The 25,249-nt window shown below is 34.7% G+C and overlaps 4 protein-coding genes and 1 non-coding gene across 8 annotated transcripts in view; 4 read left to right on the plus strand and 1 right to left on the minus strand.

Annotated features, from left to right (window-relative positions):
- The window catches only part of LOC116016309, a 5,364-nt gene extending 2,588 nt beyond the window's left edge, over positions 1-2,776 (plus strand). For all 3 annotated transcript variants that reach the window (XM_031256512.1, XM_031256513.1, XM_031256515.1), the window contains exons 3-6: positions 410-544; positions 1,043-1,099; positions 1,663-1,797; positions 2,491-2,776. In XM_031256512.1, the coding sequence (XP_031112372.1) occupies positions 410-544; positions 1,043-1,099; positions 1,663-1,797; positions 2,491-2,556 (393 nt within the window). In that variant the 3' untranslated portion in view covers positions 2,557-2,776. The remainder of the gene's footprint in view (positions 1-409; positions 545-1,042; positions 1,100-1,662; positions 1,798-2,490) is intronic.
- A 448-nt stretch (positions 2,777-3,224) lies between these two features.
- On the minus strand, positions 3,225-9,285 carry LOC116016308. The gene is made up of 11 exons (XM_031256511.1): positions 9,019-9,285; positions 8,256-8,299; positions 7,824-7,904; positions 6,973-7,080; positions 6,185-6,276; positions 5,937-6,011; positions 5,789-5,858; positions 5,242-5,343; positions 4,953-5,061; positions 3,851-3,913; positions 3,225-3,591 (listed from the first exon to the last, which is right to left on the minus strand). Exons 1-11 carry the CDS (start codon positions 9,227-9,229, stop codon positions 3,503-3,505), a joined length of 1,044 nt encoding a protein of 347 aa, XP_031112371.1. The 5' UTR covers positions 9,230-9,285; the 3' UTR covers positions 3,225-3,502.
- Positions 9,286-10,931: 1,646 nt separating this feature from the next.
- On the plus strand, positions 10,932-15,298 carry LOC116014751 (histidinol-phosphate aminotransferase, chloroplastic-like). Its single transcript, XM_031254699.1, has 10 exons — positions 10,932-11,057; positions 11,151-11,392; positions 12,058-12,141; positions 12,267-12,421; positions 12,538-12,635; positions 13,058-13,166; positions 13,597-13,754; positions 14,283-14,425; positions 14,520-14,660; positions 14,906-15,298. The coding sequence occupies exons 2-10, from the start codon at positions 11,171-11,173 to the stop codon at positions 15,035-15,037; spliced, it is 1,242 nt and encodes a 413-aa protein (XP_031110559.1). The 5' UTR covers positions 10,932-11,057; positions 11,151-11,170; the 3' UTR covers positions 15,038-15,298.
- Positions 15,299-15,618: 320 nt separating this feature from the next.
- On the plus strand, positions 15,619-15,779 carry LOC116018002. The gene has a single exon (XR_004098038.1). It is a non-coding gene; the product is annotated as a U1 spliceosomal RNA (small nuclear RNA).
- Positions 15,780-17,361: 1,582 nt separating this feature from the next.
- LOC116017081 overlaps positions 17,362-25,249 on the plus strand; it is a 9,772-nt gene continuing 1,884 nt past the window's right edge. The window contains exons 1-11 of one of the 2 annotated variants that reach the window (XM_031257604.1): positions 17,362-18,087; positions 18,465-18,581; positions 18,674-18,866; positions 19,104-19,270; positions 19,357-19,531; positions 20,031-20,092; positions 20,997-21,078; positions 21,345-21,402; positions 21,557-21,657; positions 24,329-24,427; positions 24,507-24,577. In XM_031257604.1, the coding sequence (XP_031113464.1) occupies positions 17,609-18,087; positions 18,465-18,581; positions 18,674-18,866; positions 19,104-19,270; positions 19,357-19,531; positions 20,031-20,092; positions 20,997-21,078; positions 21,345-21,402; positions 21,557-21,657; positions 24,329-24,427; positions 24,507-24,577 (1,604 nt within the window). In that variant the 5' untranslated portion in view covers positions 17,362-17,608. The remainder of the gene's footprint in view (positions 18,088-18,464; positions 18,582-18,673; positions 18,867-19,103; positions 19,271-19,356; positions 19,532-20,030; positions 20,093-20,996; positions 21,079-21,344; positions 21,403-21,556; positions 21,658-24,328; positions 24,428-24,506; positions 24,578-25,249) is intronic. The other variant, XM_031257605.1, reaches the window with a different exon arrangement.

Consider the following 25,249-nt stretch of genomic DNA (forward strand, 5'->3'; position numbering starts at 1 on the left):
CCCCCCCCCAAAGAACAAGGACTAGATATCCTCTTTTAAGGAGGGAATAAAACTATCTCGCCAAGGTTGCTCTTGGTGAGGTTCAAACCCCTTACCTTTTGGGTTAGGGGCCCAGCATCAAGTCTAAGTGTCTAACCTTGAGGTTCTGTGCTCTAGTAACTTAATCACAAAAAAGAAACTAAGAGGGTCAACTTTCCTTTAGGCAGAGCAATCCTACTAAAATCCTGCTAGTATTCAGATAAACCATAGTTCTTTATGAATTATAGATAGCATCTATTTGCAGCTTATGGTAAATAGATAGAAAGATACCATGAATGAAGTGTGTATGTGTTCCTGAATCATATGTATATATTGTATAATCCAGTGTATTCGTGAAAATTGAAGAAGCATAATTTGAGGGTGGTTTCAGGTAAATAATGATGTACTAAGAGAGAAGCTTGAAAGAATAGTTGGAAAGGATGATTCTTCGTTCAGTGGAATTGACCTGGCGACTCTAATACGGAATAAATATGGCCGGTCCTATGATGTTCAATTAATAAAGAAGGTATGTACTTTCCCTTTTCTTCTCTTCAATATGTTCAGATGTTGACTCCTGTTCTAACTTCTAACAAATGGATGGAACTTCTATTGAAATTTCAAGATTGCTGATAGTAACAAAATGAGGATCAATTCAAATCCCAAATGAAATGGTTAATGAAAAAAAAAAAAAAAAAAAAAACCTTTTACTGAATTTAAAGCATAAATTAAGCCCCATTAATTGTATAGGGTGTTTAACAGTGTTACACTTTATTCTAGTTTACTTGCACTTTCTTAAATTTGGAATTTATTGCAAGATATTGTAATGATTATTGGGGTCACAGAAGGTAATGCAAGGAAGGGCATCTTTTAGTCTTTTACAGTATCTAATTATAGTATTTGCGGAGCAATCCTGTTGTTTTCATGTCTCTTGAACTTTTTCTTCTGTCAGCAATTTGATTGTAAGACATCAAATTTTGTTAGGGTTTCAAGGCTTAACATTTTCTTCTAATGTACATTTGTGCAGGAATTCATGGGAAGAAATCTTCTGGCTTTAAATGTAATGTGGAAGTACATGGAACAGGTGAGCTGTCCCTGATGAGAGCTTATCTTTTAGTTTTTATCATTAGGGTACTGTGTGATGTGCATAGATTTTTCCAACACAGCATGTGGTTGTAACTCCTATATTTTGGTTTATCATTCCATGAAATGAAGTAAAGATATACAAAATTGTTGAATAAAAAGTAGTACATAAATCAAATTGAGAAAAGTCATGTTTTACAGTGGAAGAGGTGCACTAGCATATATACAAAGGGAAGAACCCCCTAGACTACCCAATCTAGCTTAGTGAGAACAAATAACTGGATAGACTAACTCACTAACTCAACAAAAATAAATAAATAATCTAGCTTGATGAAAATAAGGGATTTGAGATCTTTGATGCTGATAAAAGGATTTTTATTTTTTTTAAATAAAAATACAGTATTCATTCTTTGACAAACCAAAAGAAAACCTGTTTTTTTTTTTTTGGAATGATTCAAACTTTTTCTGTGGTGTAAGTTGTGATTTTCTAATATTGAAGTCTAAAGTTGGCCTCATCATTTCCACTTGAACTCTACTAAACTCTGTTTTTGTTTCTATCCTCAGAGGTCCTTTCCACTTACTGAAGAAGAGTACCTACTTAGGCTAGATGATGTAGCAAACACGTTGAAGTGCTGGGGAGCTGTCTCACATGTTCGTAATACCCTTGAAAATGTGAAAGAGCGGCCTCGGATAGGCAAGGTAATCTTTGTTAAAGTCAACATTCTTAATCTTTACATTTGGCAATGACTATGTTCTCTCAATTATACTACAGTATGAACTAAAAATTTTGGACAACTGAAAAGACACATGGAAAGATGACTCATCTCTAACTGCTATGCACATATAATTTTGAACTTTTAATTTAAAAAGAAAAAAAAAAAAAAAAAGTACTCCAGAATATAGAGTGATGAACTGGCAGTAGACCAGTAAGGGTTGGATACATATTATTATCTCTTCTTACTTTCAACATTACAATTCTAATCAAATCCTCATGCCCTAGATATGATAGTAATATCCATCCATATTATTTACAAGGGAGAATTGTGTTTTTCGTCCCTAAGTTATAGGATAACGGTAGAATTCGCCCTAAGTGTGGGTCATATTCACTTTTTGTCTCTAAGTTATCATTCATGTTGCACTTTTTGTCTTTTACTAATAAGACATTAGGGACGAAATGTGCAATTTTATAAAACTCATGAATGAAAAGTGAACACGAAAGGACAAAAAGTGCAATTTTCCTTATTTACAACAGTAAACCAAATCTCCATTTTTTTGGGTATATTATCAATATTGGCAAGTTATGTTATGTATTACTAGAGTGAGAATATGACTTTATTTTGTGAATTACCCTAGTCCATTTACCTTTAAACCCTATCTTCATCTATGCTACAGGCAGTGAGCATTTTTATAGATATGGATGAATCTGGAGGCCGTGCAAACGAATGGATATACAAGTAGAAAGTTTAGAACGCCAAATATTAAATCTCGGGGAACAATGATCTTCAATCAATTCACTTTGTTGCTGTTAAACAGGGCACAACTCACAGCCAAATCACCTGTATAATGTGTAGTAGAACGAGTCACGCATTAGAATTCCATTCTGATGACTTTCTGGGCAGGTTTGGACAATTGCAGTATAAATTCAATGATATTTCATATATTCTTTCTTTTGTTCCTATAAAATTCTGATCTAAACTAAAAATAATGCCTTGTTATATATACTAAAGTATGAACTCAAGAGTTCAAATTTATATGGAAAAAAAAAAAACTCTAAATTGAGTCCAGTCAGAAGTTCAATTAGCTTAAGCTCCCGTGAGATACTAATACAGTATGAAAAACAGAAAAAAAAAAATAGTTTCGTTACAAGTAATATTTTATTTGATGTTTTACTTTAAGATGTTTTTACTTGTGGAAAAGCAGTATTTACCTTTTCTCTGCAAATTCCTTTCTCAAGAAGAATTCAGTGGCAACCTGTCTCCTCAACAAATACAATCAGATAAACTGACAACTTTATGAATGCTTCTTTATTCTTCTGTAATGCACTGAGCTTCACTGTAGAAAAACAGAGCTGGGATTGCAGAGAATAGAGAGGGAGGTTAGGGAAGATGAGAAGAGTGAGTACGAGATTTTAAGATAGAGAAAAGTGTTTTTTCATTTGATAACTGTCATAGAAACTTCTACAGGCCCAAGGGCCGACTATTTATACAATCCATAGTAAGCCAAAATAAATCAAAGGGAAGCAACCACTCCGAACATCAGTGTTTCCACAGCTGTTTTATTTATTAAACTAGGATGCCGTATAGCTGACTTACTTCCCAGGTCATCACATCCTCCATGATTACCTATATTATACATATATATTAGAAAGAAACATGAGTTGATGAACCATTCACCAACTTGAGATCTAGACTTGTTGTCGTTTTGCAGCCAAGAAAGCTTTTAAAGTAGAATTCTTGTCCTCAACATCTCTAAATTCAGCTCTCCTACCATGACCTGGAATTCATAACACCAATGTACAACATACAGTTGATCATCAAAGTGAAAAAGGTTTTTGATTTGTTCTAAAGAAAAATTTAGATGCATGTTATAAGCATCGGGGAATTCCGTGTTGGGGAATTTCAAGATACAAGGAAATACTCTGTAAAATATCACATCACTCAATCTAAAAATACGGGAATTGATTTTATAGAAGAAGGTGGTGTCTACTAATTGCAAAGTTTGGCAGGAAAAGGAAAGGATGTGTAGTACTGACCTGGTAATATCCATTCAAAATCCAGCTCAAGCAATGATCTGACGCTTTCATATTGCTTGGATACTGAATGTGAAGAAGAAAACATCAGTCTTGCAACAAATTGACAATAATAGACTAACAAATTTGTGCAACACCATAATGTTCAAGTAGTAGTAGAGAACCAACACATAACATGAGCAGCATCCAGACACCAGCTCAACCCCTAAACAAAATTTGTTTGCTCTCCAAAATGTATTTTCTTTCCATAAATCTAGATTCAGGCATATCGGTGGCAAATAACTGTCTCATCTTCCAGGTATAGAATTCACTTATAAAGCGGTCTAGAGTTGATCAACATTATCAGTGATGGGTATACTAAGCGTTCAGTGTCTGTGACATTGATACAGGATAACTAGGGACTAAGAACTGCTCCACCACTTTATGGAATCCACTATGAAGATAGCTAAGAGAGAAGAAAGTTTTTTTTTTTTTTTTTTAAATTAAAGAATCTCACCACTCAATGGATTCCATTGTAGAGATGCGGAGTTTATAAAGAGACAACACAAAGCAAGACTTGCATTGAAAATCATCTGAAACTTGATGCTCTCAAGTACATGTCTAGGATATTATAGACTCCTTAGAACATCAAAAGACAAAATTTGGATAGATACACCTAACACTCTAACAGTCTTTAGTAAATTGGCAATGACTTTCTATAGGAAACTCCACATGATGCACTATCTTTTTAGTAGTAAACTAGACTCCTAGAGTTCTCAAGACATACATGACTTGTAATTTTTGGACTTCTACGTTAATACAGTTTATTTGTTTAATTTATCCAAATACAGAGAAGTTGATTGTAGGCCGTCTGCAATCTTTCCAAAATTGAATTCCCCATTAGGTTGAGATATCATGAGCAACTTTAAGATGTTATACACTATCTTGAACTCCCCTATGTCAAGACTGGGTTCACCCAATAAGTACAGTTGTAGCTTCTTTTTTTTTTTTTTTTTATTATTTGGGTGGTTGTTATTATTGTACTTCCCCATTCTTGTGAACACACCTTTCTCATGTCCCTAAAAGGATGAAGTAGAAGGTTTGTTTAATTAACTGTTTCACACACCTGAATGATGATTGTATTTCTCTATAATGGTCAACCCAGATTCAGTCATTGCAAGATGATCTCCTGTAAAGAGAGCCTTTAACGGCTTGTAAAACAAGCATACAGAACCCTGTAATACACATTATGCAACACTGGGCATTAGAGTTAGTAATGGAAAATTCCTAATCATAAATTTACTCCAAAGGTTATGGAAAACAACAGAAACTCCAGTAAGAACTGGGAAAGGGTTAATTTACTCATCAATTCCTTAACCTTGAAATGGATTTTAATCCTAGAATACTATGCTTACTGTTGTGTGGCCAGGAGTATGAACAAGGGCAAAATCATCTCCAAGGCTCCATGGTCCCGTCCCCTCTAGCTTAATTTCTACTCCAGCTGTTGAGGTATTTACCTGAAAATATCATAAACCAAACATATCAGTTAGAATAATAAAAATACATGCATCTTAGTCAGAGTTGCAAAAGTGCAGATGTAGAGGCACTTAAGATGTGGATCTCAGATTTCATGTTCTAAACCTAAATTATTTTCAAGCAGCTTAATGGAAATAATGGCATTAGATAAAGCAGAACTGCAGTATGGAGGAAGATGATGTTTCTATACCCCATTGGCCCAATCCATGGCACAAGTCTTTCAGCTCTTCCTTCTCTTCTTTTTCATTTTTCTTTTCTTTTATTTATTTAGTTTTTGGGTGGACTCTAGGGTGAAGGCTTTGAGTTTGGGAGTAGCTACATGTTTCCTTAAAATCTACTTGGACATATAGCCACTATGAAGTATATCTTTAAAGATGCAAACATCTAACAGTATAATTGCACAGTTGTAAGAACATATAGCTGTACTTCATCTGAATGAATAATTCGCTCACAGCCTAATTGACTTGACCACTTCTCATGATCTGCAACATCATCCCTGGTCATTAAAATGATAGCCTATAGTTAATAATACATCTAAGGATTAAGCAAAATGAGACAATTGATAGCATCATACCTGTGGGTAAGAAACATGTAACGAGCTCCACCAATCATCTTAATATTATGTGCCAACGTCTGTGTGTACCTAGGACTGCAAATACAGGAAAGAGACATGAAAAAATTTTCTTTCTTTCTCAAACTTTTTGCATCGAAATTTTGTCTTTTATATATTCCCTAGATACATAGTGTTTTCTTTTCTTTACAATAATTATATTTGTAATCAAATTAACAAAATTTAAGTGACAAAAGATAACCTAAAAGTACCTGTCAACAAGAATATTTCCTTCAGGATGAACAATCAAATAAGAAGTACACCCAAATGACTTCTCAGAGTGATATCCGCAGTGATAAATGCCCTAAACAAATATTAAATCCTCAAGTCAAGAGGCCAAGGTTGAAATGTTGAATTTGTCACATAATTTACCAAAGCAAACCAAAGGAGTATAAATTAACCACGGAAATACTTGTATAGATGATTGATTGTGCATAAGCATTGCCAGAAATACTTCTGTTAAACCATTATACTAACCAAGAACAGTTGCCACATTGATTGATTGTGCATAAGCATTCCCAGAAATAATAATCAAGTGTAGATAGAACATCAATAATCTTTTCCAAAACCTCTGCAACTTCACCCATTGTGGAGACAAAGTATTCCTCATAAGGCAATCATTAATTTAAACACCACCTATGCCACCCTTCACAAGCACTTAACACTACCTAATACCATAGTTACTCTCAAAAGAAATATCTTTGACCTCATTTCCCATTTCCTCTTAATACATTTCTAGGTATAAGCCATGCTTTCTCTCGCTCTCTTTTGTGGGCACATGCTTGTGTTTTTTGCTTTCTTCCTCCTTGGCATTGCCTCATTTTATTGTTACCTCCAATTTTGAACAAGTCATGATTCAAATTTCAAAATATGGCCAACAAAAATTCACTTCACATAACATATACTCCGTATAATACACACTTTTAACTCTTTTTGCATCTTGGGCAAAAGTTAAATGATTAACTTAAAACAAATGTAACTGCGACTGAGTAGGCAATACCGGAATTCTCTGCTCATTTATTGGAATAGGAAAGGTTTTTTGTACTTCTAAAACATCGTGGGCAGGCTTTTCAGTGTGGATTGAGCTTGTTGGACATGAAAGTAAGGCCTGAAACATGATAATTCCCCAATGGAACTCAGAAATAAGAACAATTGAAAACATTTGAGACATCCAAATTTAAGAGTATAAAAGTGTGTGTGTGTGTACATTCATATTTTTCAAACAAAATGACATAATTGTTGAGTTTTTGCAATGAATACACAATTTCATTCTTTCAGTTTTCGGTTACTTCAACTATGCAAATTGAAAAGGTTTTTTGAACTTCTAAATTTGGAGGTCTCTCCGAGTGGATTGAGCATGTTGGAAATGAAAGTAAGGCCAGAAACATGGTATTCCCATATAGAAATTAGGACTATAGAAAATTTTCATTGGTTTAAACAAAATGTCAAGAGTAGATACACAGACATATAAAGGGTAGAAAGTGTACATATATTCATATTTTAAAATGGCAAATTGTTGCTTCTCACAGTGATGCAGGATTCCATTGAATTAATACCATTTTTGGTCCCTCAACTATAATGATATTTCCACTTTTGGTCCTTGATTATCAATTCCCACTTTTGGTCCTTGAATTTTCCAAATCAACCAAATTAAGTTCAAAATGCCATCATATAAAGAAGGGTGCATTTTTGTGAAATGATGGACCAAAAGTGAAAATTTTCATTATAGTTGAGGTGCCGGAGGTGGAATTAATTTGGATCCCATTTTTTCAGCTCTCTTTTTCTTCAACTAAGAAGATTGATGGCACTTTGTAAGAAGAAGAGTGAATATGGTACTAAAATTTTTAGTACCTGAAGAGCTCTCAATCGTTCTTCTCCACAGCCTGGTTGTCTAGAGACTGCTGACATGTCATTCACTCGTGTGAAGATTTCCTGGAAGGTTTCAGAACCATATTTTTATTGTCAAACCATAACTTTTAGTAAGTTAAATGCTCCAAAAAGCACCAAGGAGCATTTCATATTGAAGAAGTTGGTGATCAAAAGATTAGAAGTTGGCTATGATTCATGTTATAGCAACTAGTAGTATTGTCCAAGTTCATTGTAATCAACAAAATCAGTAACCACAATTTCCAGACTTTAGTGGTACACTGCAGCATGATATATTAACTCTTATTTTCTTATAAACATTTTTTCGGTTTCACACTTTAGGTTCACTTACTTACATAATTTAAAGCACCATATATGAAGAGAACATCTTTCGATACACAAACCTAATATTCTTACCGGAGCCATCCAACGACAAGTATCACAGTCTATGCACGTATGATCTGCAAGTTTATCATAGTTAAATCGCATGAGTTTAGGTGAATGCACACCATAAGTTATGTGTAAACAAACACACGCATATTGAATACCTTCTTGTGACACCAGCATACTATGAATTGTACAAAAACCACAATCAGGAAAAATATTGCACTTTAATGCACTGTGGTTTACACAACAATATTTGTGGAAATGATGCCTTCTACAGTCAGAAAACCTTATTTAACTCCAAGCCTGGGTAGTGATCTCCAAATTCAGCTATAATAACTTTTAGTTAGCTCTCAACTTGTAACTGTTAGTCAGTGAAGAGTAATTATGAACACTTTTGTCAAAAGAAGCATATAATGTAGTATAGCCATAACTCAGAAGATGAGAAGAGCTGCTAATCTTTGCAATTAAATTAACATAAGCTCCCTAACACATACATACACTTGATCATCTTGCTTTCAAGCAAAAATTAATTGCAGTAAGCCAGTAACCCCTTCTCAACCATCATCAAATGGACAGGGGAAATACCTGCAGTGCGGCATAAACGCTCTTCTATCCTTATTGATAAGAATATTACAAAATAAATAACTTCTCCGCATTTTTTTTTAAAGACAAGCAATGATAAATCCAAATAGCATGGCGAACATCACTGGTATAATAACAATAACAAGGTGAGCACAACTGCAAAGTATATGTAAAGGCAAAGAAGGTGAGGCACTGTATTTCAGGAAATTACCGACGAAGAATTCTCCGGAGACGTTTTCCGGCCGCCGGGACCGCACCGAGCTAGAAAAAACACTTGTGCTTTGGCTTTGAGATGCCTTGAGTGGTGATACGTGGTAAGGCTTTCGTTGATCAGTGAAATTTGGAGCGGTCTTCTGGATGTTAGATTTGTGGAAGGTTGGTTTCCAGTAGAGGTGAAAGCTACCTGCTGCAGTGGCTGCCATAGCGGAGCTGCAAATTCTAGACTGGGCTCCGGAGTCTTGACAGACAAGGAAATTAAATGCTACTCCGTATCTATATATCCTCAAACGTGTACATTATAAATTTAAATATATTATCCATATTACATTTCTAATTGAAATAAAATATTTTTTAATTTAATACTAAGATTAATATGTAATCCAATTATTAGCTTAACTTTTGAGTTTAGACGAACAAATCTTCAAATAAGTCGTGAAAATGCCTAGATAAAGGAGCACACCATTTTCTTTCTACTAAAGACTAGCAATAGTGTAATAAACTCGATAACACATGATTTGTACAAGGCAAATCAAGGATTTCCCCCTTGATTAAACAAGTTTATAGGGGTGCATTTAATCATGATTTGTATACATTTTTAAAAATGGTTAAGATTTTTAAAAATTTTGTGGTAATTGATCTAAACCTTTTAAAACTTATTACTCCGTAAAAGTCTATTTGATTCAAACTACTTTTAAATCATCTTTAATAGAGTGTTTGGTTATAGGCTTATAGGGAAGGGATTAGAGGGGGAAATGAATTGTAATTCGATGGGAAAATAATAAGGTTTGAATAAAGTAAGAATTTAAATTGCATTGTTTGGTATGGAGAAAGAGAATTATTGGAAATGATAATGAAATAAGCATAATAAATATTAAAATGTCCTTGTGTAATAATAATCATAATATGGGTAACATGTGTGTGACCATTTAACGGGTCTCAATCCGTGAGACTGATTATATCTTTGATTAATGGGTCATTTTTTCATTAATGGGTTTGATATTTGACATCATTAATAAAAAATTCGACCGATTTCACTGATTAAGACCCGTGAGATAGTTTCATACAAGTTTTTATTTAATAATAATAATAACTAAGGGCATATTTATCATTTCATCCATTCCTTCCTTTCCTATAAGCAACTAATTGCAATTCATAGGGGTATACCTATGAATTGCAATTCAGCCAATTGAGGGAATTGTAATTTCTTCAAACCAAATAATGTAATTGAGACATTTACTGAACTTCAATTCAATTACAATAAAATTACAGTGTACCAAACAGGTTGTACAAGTTAATGGTTTATTATCTAGTATAAATAGTTGAAATTTATACTATTGACTCTGTTACAATGTAGTATCTGTTCATAACTACTTTCCGGATCTTTGGCAAAATTATTATTATTATTATGAATATATAATTTACTGTGCATCACAAATACACCATACTAATTTTACCATTAAATTACACCACAAACTCATAAACCACTCATTTTTTTTGAGTACTATCGACTCAATTACAGTATACTATATGTTCAATATACATTATCCATCTATTGTAGCCTAATTTTACCATTAAATTACAGCACAAACTCATAAATCACTCATTTTTTTAGTACTATCGACTATATTAATATATGTTCACTATATATTTTTCATCTGTTGTAACACAAAAAGTCAATAGATCACCACAAAAAACAAAGACAATCACAAAAGTACCAACCGACCACAAAGTGCTTCGCTAAACTACTCATTAATACTAAGTTATTAACTTATACCCCAAGCTCCTAATGCACCCGTTAATATTAACGACAAGATGTCCGACCGAAAAAAGTTTGTTTAGTGATAAACTTGGTCTTAAAAAAGTAAAAATGTTGTCGGTTATGAAATCGTTTATATGACGGGACTGCCCTCAGTTCCACACTGCAATTAATTTCTGAATAGACTTTATTGGTAGGGTTTATGGTTTGGGATTTGGTAACTTAAACCTAACTCTGATTTCACCTCCGCGCCTCATCCGCCAACTTCAGTTCACGTACACATTCTCCTTTCCCACTTATCCTGCATTCATGATCATGAAAAATGATAATAATACTTATTTTACTGAAAGTATTGATGTGAAATGCAGGGGACGATTGATACTTATTAATGGGGGTGATTGATTTCTGCAATACTTCATCAATTTGCATCTCCAGGCCCAGGCCCAGCCGCGGAATTGAAGCAAATTGGAGGGGGAGAATCGCCGTCATGGCATCTTCTTCTGTGCCGGTCAAGGAGGAGAGTCAGCCAAGACAAGTTGTCGATGGGGCATCTTTTATCCGTCCTCATCTCCGGACTCTCAAGCCCTATCAGCCCATTTTGCCTTTCGAGGTAATTCTTGATGGCCCATTTCTCATTTTGTAACTAATTCATGTGTTAGCTTTGTTGATGATAACTAATTCTAAGGAATACTTTTTGATGTTCTAAACTACATGCAAGTTGAGAGAAAGAGATTATAAATGAAGCATCCATAATCGAGATAAAAAAACAAAAGGAATAAACTATCTAGTGAATAAGCATCAAGTAAGTTAATGTCAAGGGGATTAGGAAGAAATAATTGATGCATTGCTAATTGGAGAACATTGCATCTTTTGCTAAAAGAAAAACATTGATGAAGAGAAAAACGAAACAGCTCCAATGTTATTGAAAAGGTCAAATGAGAGGGAAAAAAAAATGAAAGAGTAAGAATGCAAAAATGTGTGACACTATATCAGGCATAAAGGTCCACTTGCTGTTGTTTGGAACAGCTCTATCATTGTTGAAAAAGGTTCCCTGATGTGATTTGTAGAGCCAACATCAGGTAACTCCAACAATACGTTGCTGGAGCCATCAGTTAAAAAAATGTGATCATATGTTGTTGCTTCATTTAACTTTTCTAGTATTCCTGCACAAAAAAAAAAAAAAAAAAAAAAAAAAAATTTCTAGAATGCGATTAACAAATACCTTCCCTTTTTTCTTTCGTCTTTTCCATCTCAAGGGTGCTTTTTCTAATACAGGTATTATCTGCCCGACTTGGAAGGAAGCCTGAGGATATTATAAAATTAGATGCCAATGAGAACCCGTATGGTCCACCTCCTGAGGTACTTACTATTTTCAGTTATATAAATAACATTGATGTAGTTTCAGAATATATTTTTCCATAACAGGGCATTGCTTGCAGTTTCACTCAATCTTCCATTGGTGTAAGCATATGAATTTCTTTTAGGTATTAGAGGCTTTGGGGGCTATAGAATTCCCCTATATTTATCCTGATCCTGAAAGTCGTAGATTGCGTGCTGCACTTTCGGAAGATTCTGGACTTGAATCTGAGTATATTCTTGCTGGGTGTGGTGCAGATGAACTGATTGATTTGATAATGCGGTCAGTATTAAAAGTTCAGTCATTTTTAAGATCAAATTAGACAGACATTGATAATAGGACCTTATTATTATTATTATTATTATTATTCTTCTGAAGATGATTTCAATATACTACAGGTGTGTATTGGATCCTGGAGACAAAATTGTTGACTGTCCACCAACATTTACAATGTATGAATTTGATGCAGCTGTAAATGGTGCACTTGTTATCAAGGGTTGGTACAAACATCTTTTTGCTGCCATGTAATAACTAATAATGATTTCAAAATTTTATATACCAAACTCCAAATTAAACATCTAAACATTTTCTCCAGTGTTTTCATTATTTGTGCCCCTCTTGTGTCTACCTCAACAATTAAACATCCAATATCTTGCTTTGTTTATTGATCATGTGAAAACTGAAATCACACTAGAAGTGTGTTAGCATCACAAATCACAATATAGCTTGTGTTTATATTTATATACAGTCACAATAATCTATCACCTCTGTCTAAATTAACAAAATTGATGGTGTCCTCTACCTATTGTGTGATTAGGTGCCTTTACATTGAATATGGCTCAACTATCGAACTTATTTGTATCGGTTTCTATCTAACATTCTATAACAAAACTAATTTAGTCCTTAATATACTTACAGTACCTCGAAACCCAGACTTTAGCTTGGATGTGGAAAGGATTGCTGAAGTTGTTGAGAAGGAAAAACCAAAATGCATATTTCTGACATCCCCTAATAACCCAGATGGGAGGTAATATTGTACTGTATATAATATTATTGTTACTTATTTGTTGCTTCCATAGCCTTTTGTGCACCACAGGATCTTTTTTAATCCATAGTTAAAGGATAGTGAACTGATAATTTCAAATTAGTTCCCTGTTGAATGTCTTAGTTGTCATTTTATTGGAACTTTGGTTTCTACTCAAGGCATTGCCTTGTTTCACTGTATTAAATCTTGAATCAAGTTTCTCTATGGATTTGTGGGTTAATGGAAAGAATCAATTTAATTCTTCTGAATGAGACATCATATATTAGAGAGATTTTAAGTTATTTCTTTTTTGCCTGGCATGTTCTTCCTCCACCAGCTTTTCTTTGATCATGTTGTTTATCATTTGTATGGCATTTCTTGTGACCTTTCTGGTTTCATTGTAATATGATGCCTCTGTTTCCTTGTTGAACAGTATAATCAATGATACAGATCTACAGAAAATACTTAATATGCCAATATTGGTTGTACTTGACGAAGCATACATTGAATTTTCGGAAATTGGGTCTAAGATGACATGGGTGAAGAAGTATGAAAATCTCATTGTTCTACGGACATTCAGCAAAAGAGCTGGTGGGTTTATGCTCTTTTTTTAAACAGACAAAAATAACTTCATAAACTTTCTCGTTTCTTTTTATTTTGTTGCTAATCTATTTCATATGTATAAATTGAGCAAATGCATGTAATATCTGCACCCTGTGATGTGCAAAAAGTCATTTATTTGTATTGCTATTTGCTAATAAGCACCTTTGCCTAGAGCTTATGATTATTGATTGCGGACAATCCGCAATCTACTTCAAATTCTCAATTAATTATTTGCTTAAATAATTTAAATTTTCTGTGCATTTCATAATCTATCAGTACTGCCAGACATTTAGAATATGAATCATTGAATCAGAATAATATGATTAATAAATAATACAGACATTATGACCAGTTTGGATAAACAACTTAATAGATGCATTTACAATAAGTGCATTTAAATAAGCCCTATAAGATAAGCTCACAACATTTAAATTGATTTGGTATTTTAACTTGCTTCTGAATTTTTAAAGTGCATTTGAATTTTTAATCATTAGAATTTATGTACTGGCTGCTTAGGTCTAGCTGGACTCCGTGTGGGATATGGAGCATTTCCTCGGAGCATTATTGAATACCTTTGGAGAGCAAAGCAACCATATAATGTATCTGTTGCTGCTGAGATTGCTGCATGTACCGCATTACAGAATCCTGTCTATCTCGAGGTAATTTAAACTAGTTACTTGACTTTTCTAGTTCTTATTATTATCCTGTAACTTTTCATACCCTTGCTTAAATTGTAGTCTGTCATCTTTGCAGAACGTTAAAGTTGCACTTGTACAAGAGCGGGAAAGGCTGTATAATCTCTTGAAAGAAGTACCATTTCTCGACCCGTATCCAAGCCACTCTAATTTCATTCTTTGCAAGGTTGCATCTACAATGGATGCTAAAAAATTAAAGGTAAAATACCTTTTACCGCTTTTTGAGGCTTATAAGGCTTGGAAGTAGTAAAATGCACCACTTTTTTTATCGTCCACATAAAAATTTTCCCGGAGGGGACATCAATCACTACTTCCAAGCCTTGAAACTTCTGTTACTGCTTCAATTTTTAGCTACCCTTATCATTATATAATAATTCAGAATCAATATGGTTTGAATTCCACGATATACTTCTGAGCATTTGTATTGACTGATGTCCCCTACAGGAAGACCTTGCATTGATGGGCGTGATGATTCGTCACTATGATAACAAAGAACTGCGGGGCTTTGTTCGCGTCTCTGTTGGAAAGCCCGAGCACACCGATGCTCTGATGAAGGGCCTAAAGCACTTCTACTGATCTTGGAAGGTATTGAAGATACAGAACGTACCCGAAAGATGAAACCAAACTCCTCTCCGGCTTATAAGTTAACCTCGGCAAACTGGTGAAGTTAACACTTGGTAGCCTCATTGTAAACCCATTTGTATTTGCAATTGTATTTGAGATATTAGAGTAACATTGGTGGATGTTTGCACACAAATAATATTATGAACCAGAGTTACGTTGCAATGTAACTGTTTATACGTGCATTTTGTGCTATGTGCAAATTATTACTTAACATAATATTATTGCTTTTGGTCCGTCTAATCTAACTAAATAAGTTGTGGATTCACTATGATATCAATTGTTGAGTTTGGAACCTTGAACAGACACTCTGTAGTGGTGAATACATTCTAGAGTCTCTTAATCATTGCCTATCATACTTCACACTATAGGATTTGGCCAAATTCCAAGACTCAAATACAAGAAGAAAAGAGCAAAACGGCGTAAGAAGGAGGATGAATGCACTGTGCGTATTGAAGAGAGTCCCACATCGGTAGAAAACAGAAGGTGGAGCTGAGCAATGGCTTATAAAACTGGGCCGGGTGTGATTGGAATCCATACTTACCTGGACGGGGTCAATGGGCGATCAACAAGGCCCATGGCCTAGGTTGATGACTTCCATTGCACTTTGGAAGGGTGTTAACCTAAGGTCTACCTTATAGGTGGAGCCTACGTCATAATTTGTGGTAGAGGGGGCCTGCGTTCGCGCGGCCCCTGCCCAATTTCATTACCAAAGTTTGGGCTTCTGTATTTGGGCTGTAATTACAAATGTTTGGGCTTCTGTGAAGTTATTTGCAGCGTAATTTCTCCAGTTTTTTTGCGTCGATTAATTAAGATTTTTTTTGTATATTCATTTTTATTTTATATACTTTTTTTATAGTTATAAATTTGATCAAAATTAATCGAGTTTATTTTAAAATAATTTTATTTAAAATTTTTTTTTCTAAATGTATTCATTGTACACCAAGCAGTTTTTTTTTTTTTTTTTTTTTTTTTTTAAAATATTTTTCAAGTATAATATTATGAAGTAAAATGCATTGATAACTATGTCAACTCTCTGTAAATTTCATAATAATTGGCCAAAATCTAAATTAAAAAGTAAACAAATAAAATGCATTGACAACTATGTCAACTCTTCTTCTTTTTTTTTTTTTATAACAAAAATAATCTTTTTTTAAAATGATAAGTGTGTTCTTAAATTAACATAAATTATAATTTTTAAAACAATATGCAAATGACCTTCTGGTCACACTAAGTGACTTTCAATATTGACTCTTTGTGCTTTAAAATATTAAGAAACGTGTAATATATTGTAACAAAGTCAATACTAAAAAAAGAATATGGTAGTTTTCTATCTTTACTTCACTTCCAAATGTTCAATGTAACAATAAAACTGTCTCTATCATGCATTACAAAAGTAAAGCTACTTATTAATCAAATATAAACATAGTCAATCACATATTACTATGCAAGGAAGTGAAATTAAAAGAGGTTGTAAGTACACAACATAAAATAAAAAAGAGTAATATACAAAAGATTAAACTTTCTTAAATGACACCTATATTAAAAAAATGTATAGATACATAAAGACATTACTTTAATGGAATGTTTATATACATTAAACTTTATTTTTATGAACATATAAAACGCACATTATAAACATACAACATAGTTAATATAAATAGATATGATGTACATACGTTTTGATGCTTATGTACATTAAGATTTATATTTATGATTATATATATAAACAAATGTTATGAACATAGAACACAATTAATGTAATTAAATAGGAACGAGGGTCAAATATACAATCGAACTACACACTGAAATGCAATTAGGCCATTGAACTCAAAAAACATACAATTGGGTCCATTTTTGGTCTGCATTTTTAGTTCAACGGAGATGGAGATCTGAAGTCGAACGGAGATGGCGACACTGCCGGAGAAGGCGGGTCACCTTCTCCGGCAGAATGCGACTTTTCCAGTGTTGTTTTACTCGCCGGAATGTGGTCGGAGGTTTGTCGGAGTTGGCCGAAAGTCTAGTTGACATGCAATAACAGGTTACAAATAGGTTAGATGACTTATTTGCTCCAAAGTAACAAATTTTAGGACCTAATTGAAACTTTTTAAAGTTGAAGGACCTAATTGCACAAATGAGTATAGTTTGAGGTCTATTCTACTCTTATCCCAATATAAAAAATGGGTGTAGTAATTACGAGTATTTATTTATTTTTTATTTTTAAATTAACCAGTAGTGTTCAGTCATTTCGGTAGTTCACATTGGTGAAATATAAAGAACAGAAAAAATGAGAAATTTTCTGAAGGTGTTTTAGATTTTTTAGGAACGCTGAAGATACTTCCTTCAGTGGAGTAGTACTATTTTTGTCACTGGAATTTCTCGTTGTTTCTGAATCCCGTTGAGAAAGGCTCCTGTTTCATTCTACCAAAACCCTAAAATCTCTCCCCCAATATACACCCATCATCGTCGTCGATTTTGTATTGTATATGTATGTGTGTATGTATATGCTACGCACAGACATGGTAGATGGTTATGCTCGCGATGCATCAGCATCACCAGTCGACTCCGCCTCCTCCTCCTTCATCCGCCGCCTCTCTTAGATCCCCCGTCGCCGCCGTCCCCACCGCCGTTCAGTTTCCTTCGACTTTGCCGTTTTCTCTGGGGCGGGATAATGTAATTGCGTTGCCAATGGCTCAAGCACACCCACCTGGGGAGTTCGCTTCGATCCCGCTCCAGCCTTTGGCGAGGGTTAAGCTTTCTGATATTCTGCCCTACGACGGTGCTCCTGCGGGGGGCTATTTGCGTGCCGTGGATGCCTTGTCTAGCTCGCTGATGAGGCACAATGCCGCGGTGATTGAGCTCGGTGCCGAAGATGCTGCGCTGCTCCGCTGTGGCCTTGAATCCGCTAGGTTTTATTTTAAGACTCGGGTTGTAGCTCACGGGGTGGCTGTCGGGAATAGCACATGGAAAGGTACTCGTGGAGTTTATACCTACAGGGCAGGAAGGTAAAGACGAAAATTGTTTGTTTAATGATTTTATGTATAGTCTTAAGTGTTTTTTTTTTTTTTTTTTTTTTTTACAAAAATTCAGTGTTTTGGAAAGTTTAGTCCTCCTGCAATGGATTTAGCAGCTCGTGTTTTTATAAACTTTTCAGTTAAGAAATAGTGCATCCATTAAGTAATAAGTTGACCTTGTTATTAGTTCATCCCAAGCCCCAGACATGATAATGCTGGCCATGGAACACTTGAGCCTGAAAAGTGTCTGTGTATTATTTCAGTCTTTTGGTGCCCTTTTTAGTGGTGTCAATTTTCATTTTGTTGTTGGTGGTCAATCATTTTTCTTCATTGCATTTGCAAACTTGACAATTAGCTTCAAATTGCAGGCCACTGGAAGACATGGATTCATCTCCCCCGTGCATGGCTGATGTCTTTCAATGCATGGGAAGGGCAGCTCGTGCTGCTTTATGTGCAGTTGCTAGACATCTTCGTTTGCGAAGCGAGTAAGGATATTAACTTTGTATTTTGTATTAAAAACACTTCTCTATGACTTTTCCTCTATGATTTTAAGTTTGACATAATGTTGTCCATGCAGTGTTTTTAACCACTTACTTGATGATAACCCATTGCCGCTTAATGAACCTTCCTCATCCATTCTTGTTGCAACCTTCTCTCCTACAACCTCACAGAATGGGAAAGGATCAATTGAGGGAGCAAAGCTCCCGTCAACTAATGAAGTAGAAAAAGGGTTGTTAACATTGATTTCCTCTGATACTGCTGGTCTTCAGGTATTCTGGTGTTATGGTCTAAGTGTCTAACTAGTTTTATTATTTGTAATATGTTACTCCGTACTTGTTTCTTCATCTAGCATATAAGAATTACTGAATGATGCAATGACTTCTTTCTCCTTTTACTTTTTTATTTTTTATTTTATTTTTTTATTTTTAGATATTTGAATTGTTTGTTTGGGTATCTAGGTACCTTAATCTTGAATTATTTCCCTTCACTATTTCTTATTATTGTAGGTATGTGACCCCAATAGTCGTTGGTACTTAGCAGATAGTGGTCTAGCTCCTGGAGATCTGTTATTGCTTACTGGAAAGGCTCTCAGCCATGCAACTGGTGGCCTCCGTCCTGCAGCTACATACAGGGCAATTTTTGATTCCTATCTGGGTAATACTACTGGTGGAAGGTAGATGATGGTCACAAAACTTTGCAAAACTTATTGCTTCAGAGATTTTCAGTATAAAATGATTACTCTTAGCTGATTTCTTGTAGGACATCATTGGCATTTAGGCTCATGCCACAAAGCAATGCTGTTCTTGATTGTTCCCCAATTACAGCTGCTGGTCATGTCATTCCTCAAAGCTATGTACCGATTTCTGTAAGCCAGTTTTTGGATGACCTTTCTGCTGAGGAAGACATCTTTTGTAACAGAGCTGATAATGCTTATGTAAGTATTGTTTTGAAAGAGATAATGTTGACATACTGAGTACAAGTAACATATAATATGACTAGTTCAAAAAGGAAATGATATATCAAGCAGTATCATATGATTCATATCATAAAAGTATAAAACTATTTGAAACCTTCAGCCTCTAAATTTATTTATTTTATTATTATTTTTTTTTGAATTTTACTTGTGGTTATTTTGGTTAGATACTTAGATGTGTCTTGTTTTGGTTCCTCTTGTTATAATCTAAGATTGGGCCAAGGTCACCAATCAATTAGTTAGTTTAACCCATGACCTTATAAACCCATATGTTCTCTTGGACGCCACCTATACCATGGATAGATAATTGGGTGAATTCAAAGTGGACCGAACATGCTCTGATACCATGTTATAATCTAAGATTGGGTCAAGGTCACTCCTTTATTGACTTATTAGTTCGGTTTCATGAGAAAACATACATTTTGATAATTAAGATATCTCACTGGGCTTGAAATAGCAGGTAGTTCGAGGCAATCCTAGTAAGGAACAATCATTGAGAAGTGTGCTGTCTGATCCCTTATCGTAAGTTCCATTTTCATGTGTTCAGGAATTTGTTTTTAGTATGTTGTATTGCAAGCTTTTGTATTCTTAAATTTTGTTTAGTTTCTATGCTCTCCTTTGAGGATATCATTTCCATGGAGATGTTATACTCATTCGTTTGGTCCAAAAGACCAAACATATTTCATATTTATTAGACATAATCCATTTTAAGAAGTATGTAAATAATAAATTGATAGGTAACCAAAAGAATATCTGTCACTGAATGGGGCCTAGGTATAAATAGCTAAGATTTTTGAAAAGTAGTTTAGATGTCTGGAAGTGATAGTGTGATACTACTGGCCTTTTAACTTTAACGCCATATGCCCATATATGAGGATAAAGTATTGCTTTCTTTGAAAGAAAGGTGGAACCTAAGTTTAAATGACCAAATATAGAAACCTTCTCAATTTGATGTAGAAGCAATATGATTTAGTTACTGATATACTCTGTATGTTATGATACATATTTTAAAACTGTAAAGTTATGATACATATTCTTCTTTTGCCTTTAAATATTGGAAGATACAATTAAAAGCCAGTATTCTTATGGACTATGGTTGTATTTGAGTTGGAATAGTGGAGTTTTAGCAAGTCTTTATATCTTTTAATGGATCCATTTGAAGTACGCCTTTTTTTCAAACTGGACTATCGACTATGTTAGAAAATTGAAGGGCATAGTTAGCAGAGGTTCTCTCATTTCATAATTCTTTATTTATTTATTAATCATGACAGTTGTACATTTCTTCCAGATTTTCTCAATTTCAATGTATATTTTGATCGTTCTTTCATTACTTGTCTGTACAGTTACATTATTTGTTCATAGTATGGATTACATTATGCATAATATAATATACTTTATTGTAATATGCACATATTGGGCACCCCAGTGGCGCGTTCCTGGAAGATGCTATGTTCGTTTCATGTGGACATTCCTTTGGTGGTTTAATGCTAAGAAGGGTTGTTGAAACAGTAAGACGATTGACTTCATCTCCTCTTGTTTCTGATTTGTGGATGATAACATTTTTCTATCCCAAAGTGATTTTTTGTTATATATTTGCCAATTTGCCTTTTCAACAAGTTGATGATGAAACCTGACCTGCAAGTTGAGGATGAATTCATGATTTTTTCCTTAAAAACTCATCTAATGTTATTTTAAATTGTTATGGTTCATGTGGTTTATTTCATGCCACTGTATGGCCTCAAGAATGTATACTAAAATGAATTTTTTATGACAGGGAAGGTGCACACTCTGCAATGCAGAAATTGATCCTGGATCTTTAATCCCTAACCTTGGTATGCTCCAGTTAGTGTACTCTGTCTCTTGCTCACCTTTCCAGCTCTTGTTTTAATCTGTATCCTTGAAGTAATGATGCTTTTGGATCTATTATAATTCATTTTAATGCTTTAGTCTGACTGTTCTGGGTTTTGATGCCTTTTTAATGAACAGTATTAAGAGCAGCAGCTGTTGCAGTGAAGCATGAGGATGACCGGAGATTATTTCATAATGCTGCCCTCAGGAAGCGCAGGAAAGAAGTGGGTGAATTCAGGGTAAAACTTTATTTACTCCATTTTGTTTAATTTTGGAAGAGTATTCCATTTGTTACATTTTCTTAGAATATGGAGGATATGATCATGTTGAAACTAAGGGATTGAAATGCTTGGCGGGTGATAAATAGCCACCGCCCACTAGTTAGGCGGAAGCAAAATGTGAGAAACCAAAAAAAAGAGAGAATGTAAAGAATACATGATTGTATTAATTAATATATTCTCTCTCTCTATATTTGTATAGAGATCCTGTATTTATAAAAACATTGGTCAATACAACTCCTACTAGGAATAGGAAACCAAACCGACTCTCACTAGGAATAGGGTTGGGGATTCTACTATTCAACACCCCCCTCAAGTTGGAACATATAGAAGTTCCAAGCTTGAATTAAGACAAACACTCCACCTAACGTGAATTCGTGAAACTACAAAAGAAGATTAGACATGGCTAAAGGATAGTAGTGCCAGATGGATTGGAAGACACGACAGTACGTTATACACGACCCTTGGGAATGAAGATGAGAGTACCAAGGATGAAGCTGAACACAAACAAACAACCAAATGACACGGCAATAAAAGCACTCTGGCACACATGCTAAAAAGCCTTCATCAAGAGTGGTAGAGATGAAATGGAGCAGGAGCAACAAAGGGATACATAGTGATAGAGCCCATAGTAATGAGGATAGCCCATAGCGATGAAAAAAATAAAATAGGACATTGGTTGGTTGGTGATGGCAACAACACTCTCTCTTTCTTGAAACTTGAGAAATAATAAACAACCTTTAGGAATGAAATATAGTAGTGCCTACATTGAACTCCCTCAAGAAATAAAAATGACATGCTGAAAATAAGTATACAAAATTCAACACCTTTGAAAAAGAAACTCAACAAAAAAATCAAAGGCCTTTAAGTTTCACAAATAAAATATAAAAATAGCAAAAATAAAATAAGAATGTGGAAATTTTGCTAGAAAAAGTCATTAATGGCTGGTGGGGACCAACTAAAGAATATGCCATAGTGTTTGCCAGAGGAAGAAGAACACTCTAGTGTAGGTGGTTTGACCAAAAGATTGCCGACGGAAGAGAAATATGTGAAAAACCGTACAAAGTTTTGGCAGCTTGGTTGGTGCATGGTGGCATGTGAGGTCTCCGGCAACTAGCTTTATGGCGATGGGTTGCGATAAGATCCCAAACAATGCAGTGGTGTTACTTTGTGTTAGGAATCCCACATTGAAAAAATAGAGAGAAACATATGAGTTTATAAGACCATGGGTTAGACTAGCTAATTGATTGAATTTGATCTTTTAATGTTGCTTGACTCGTGTATTATAGCCCAGTTGAGTGACTGCGGCCCACTTTTAGATTCTAACATGATATTGAAGCTTGTTTGGTTCACTTTGTTTGCCTGGTAGTCTGCCTAGATGTCCTGCCCTAGCGGTTTGTGGTTCACCCAGGTTGTCTGTCCGTGTGGCGTTGTCCATGTTATTGGTGATGGGGGAGGGATTAATTCCAAGCTTCGATAAAGCTTTCGTTTCAAGAGGAGGGTCCAATAGTGTTAAGGAATCCCGCATTCATTAAAAATATAGAAAGACATATCACATATGGTTAATAAGACCATGGGTTAGACTAGCTAATTGATTATATTCAATTTTTTAGTGTGGTTTGGCCATTGTGCATTACAGGCCAGTTGACTAAACTTGGCCCAATCTTAGATTGTATGATTGTATTATAATAATAGATAGAATAGATAGATTACAACAGATTGTCTCTTTCTATATTGAACTTTATAGAGGTCTTATATTTGGCCTAGCCACTCCTACTACGAATAGGAATAGGGGTTTCTAGGCAAATGACAGTTAAGCATATTGACATAAATATGTTTGGGACCAATAAACGCACAGAAAGAGACTATAATATTCCATTTTAACTAGTTATGGAAATTAAGAGTAAAGTTGAGTGTTTTGTATAGATGGGCGAAAAAATTGAGATACATATAATATTAATAAGTTTGAATTTTCTTGACTGTATGAAAGTGACGAGTATGACTTTTTTACTACTATTATTAGAAGATAAGGACTTGTACAGGAAGAAGGTTGTATGTTAGGAAAGTTGACAGTGGAAGTAAAAAAGAAAGTATATACTATAGTGCCTGTTTTGTATGGAAATGTTTTTCCAATTTCCATTCTCCAAATTTGGAGATTTTTCCAAATGGAAAATGGGCCATTTTAGGCACAAATTTTCCTCTCTTTCTTTCCCTCAAGTCATTTTCAGAAAAAGCCTGCTACATATATTCTCTTTCATAGTATTCTCCATCTGCTATAATGCCACCAGTCTTGCCACCAGTCTTGCCACTGTCTCCATCTACATCTGAAAAGATGGAGTTTGATGTGTAGTGAAAATCATCCCTTTTGGCTTCACCATCATCAAATTTCAAATGGCAACTAGTCTCTTGCTTCTCCAGCAATGGCATGGACTTTGCCTCTCCATCTCAATCCAGATTTTCCTCTGTCCATGTTGTGGTCCCACTATCCTGAATTATATAATTCAAATTTATTTCTAACAAACTAAGAAAGCACAAAAACATAAGTGGTCAGCCAATGAAAATTGAGAGTACCATATAATTATATATAAATATAATTATATATATTAATGCACGAATGTCTGATGCTTAATAGGTTCCAACTTTGCAGGAAAATGGGGAAGTTCCTTCTGAAAATGGGCCATATAAAGGTGTTCAGTACCCGTTCTCAGTGAATGAGAAAGTTGTTATTAAGGTGAGAGCTTAATGGACTTACATTCTTTCTAGTTTTAAGAGTTTATTGGAGGATGTTTTATTTGAATTTATCTGTACAGGGAAATAGGAGGACACCAGATAAATTTGTTGGGAAGGAAGCAATAATCACTTCACAGTGTCTTAATGGCTGGTTAGTTTATCTGGAACCAGCCTCTTTGACAAAATGACTAAAGTTGGCAGCCTCATAAATTTAATCTATTTTTGTAATGCATAAATATCAATATGTCATTACTCTTGATTTCTCTTAATGTGCAATATATATTACTAAAAAACTGATGTTGAGATGAGAGCGATTGCTTTTAGAAAAAGATGATATACTGGCTGAGCTGTGAGCATCAGCTTGGTGAGGCCTTGGATGCTAAGAAGTAAGAACTAAAACATCACTTTGGGAGCCCAATCTAAGTTCAACTAGTTTTATGATGCTTTTTGATGTTTGGTGAAGAGATTCCAATTATCTAGTTAGATTCAATTGTACGAAACTGTTGTCCAACATTTCCTGTAAGGATTGCTTTAGGCGGCATCTTGTTTTCCTCTTTAAGAGCTTGATATAAAGGAATTGACTGGTCTGTAATTCAACAATTTTGTTATTTTTTCTTTTCCGAATTCTGCCAAGTGTAAGGATTTTCAGATGTGCATTAGCCATTTGTTAAGCCATTTTTGTGTCGGGAATGTGTCATGAAGAAAGTTTAAGATCTGCTCAAGTTGGGTGCTAGATGAAGGGGGTGAATTCTTGTGTATTTCAAGATGGATGCCTTAAGGCTATTCCAAGTTGGGTTCCTTTGGGGGGGGGGGGGGGGGGGGC

Source organism: Ipomoea triloba, chromosome 4 (assembly GCF_003576645.1).
Source record: "Ipomoea triloba cultivar NCNSP0323 chromosome 4, ASM357664v1".
NCBI lineage: Eukaryota > Viridiplantae > Streptophyta > Magnoliopsida > Solanales > Convolvulaceae > Ipomoea > Ipomoea triloba.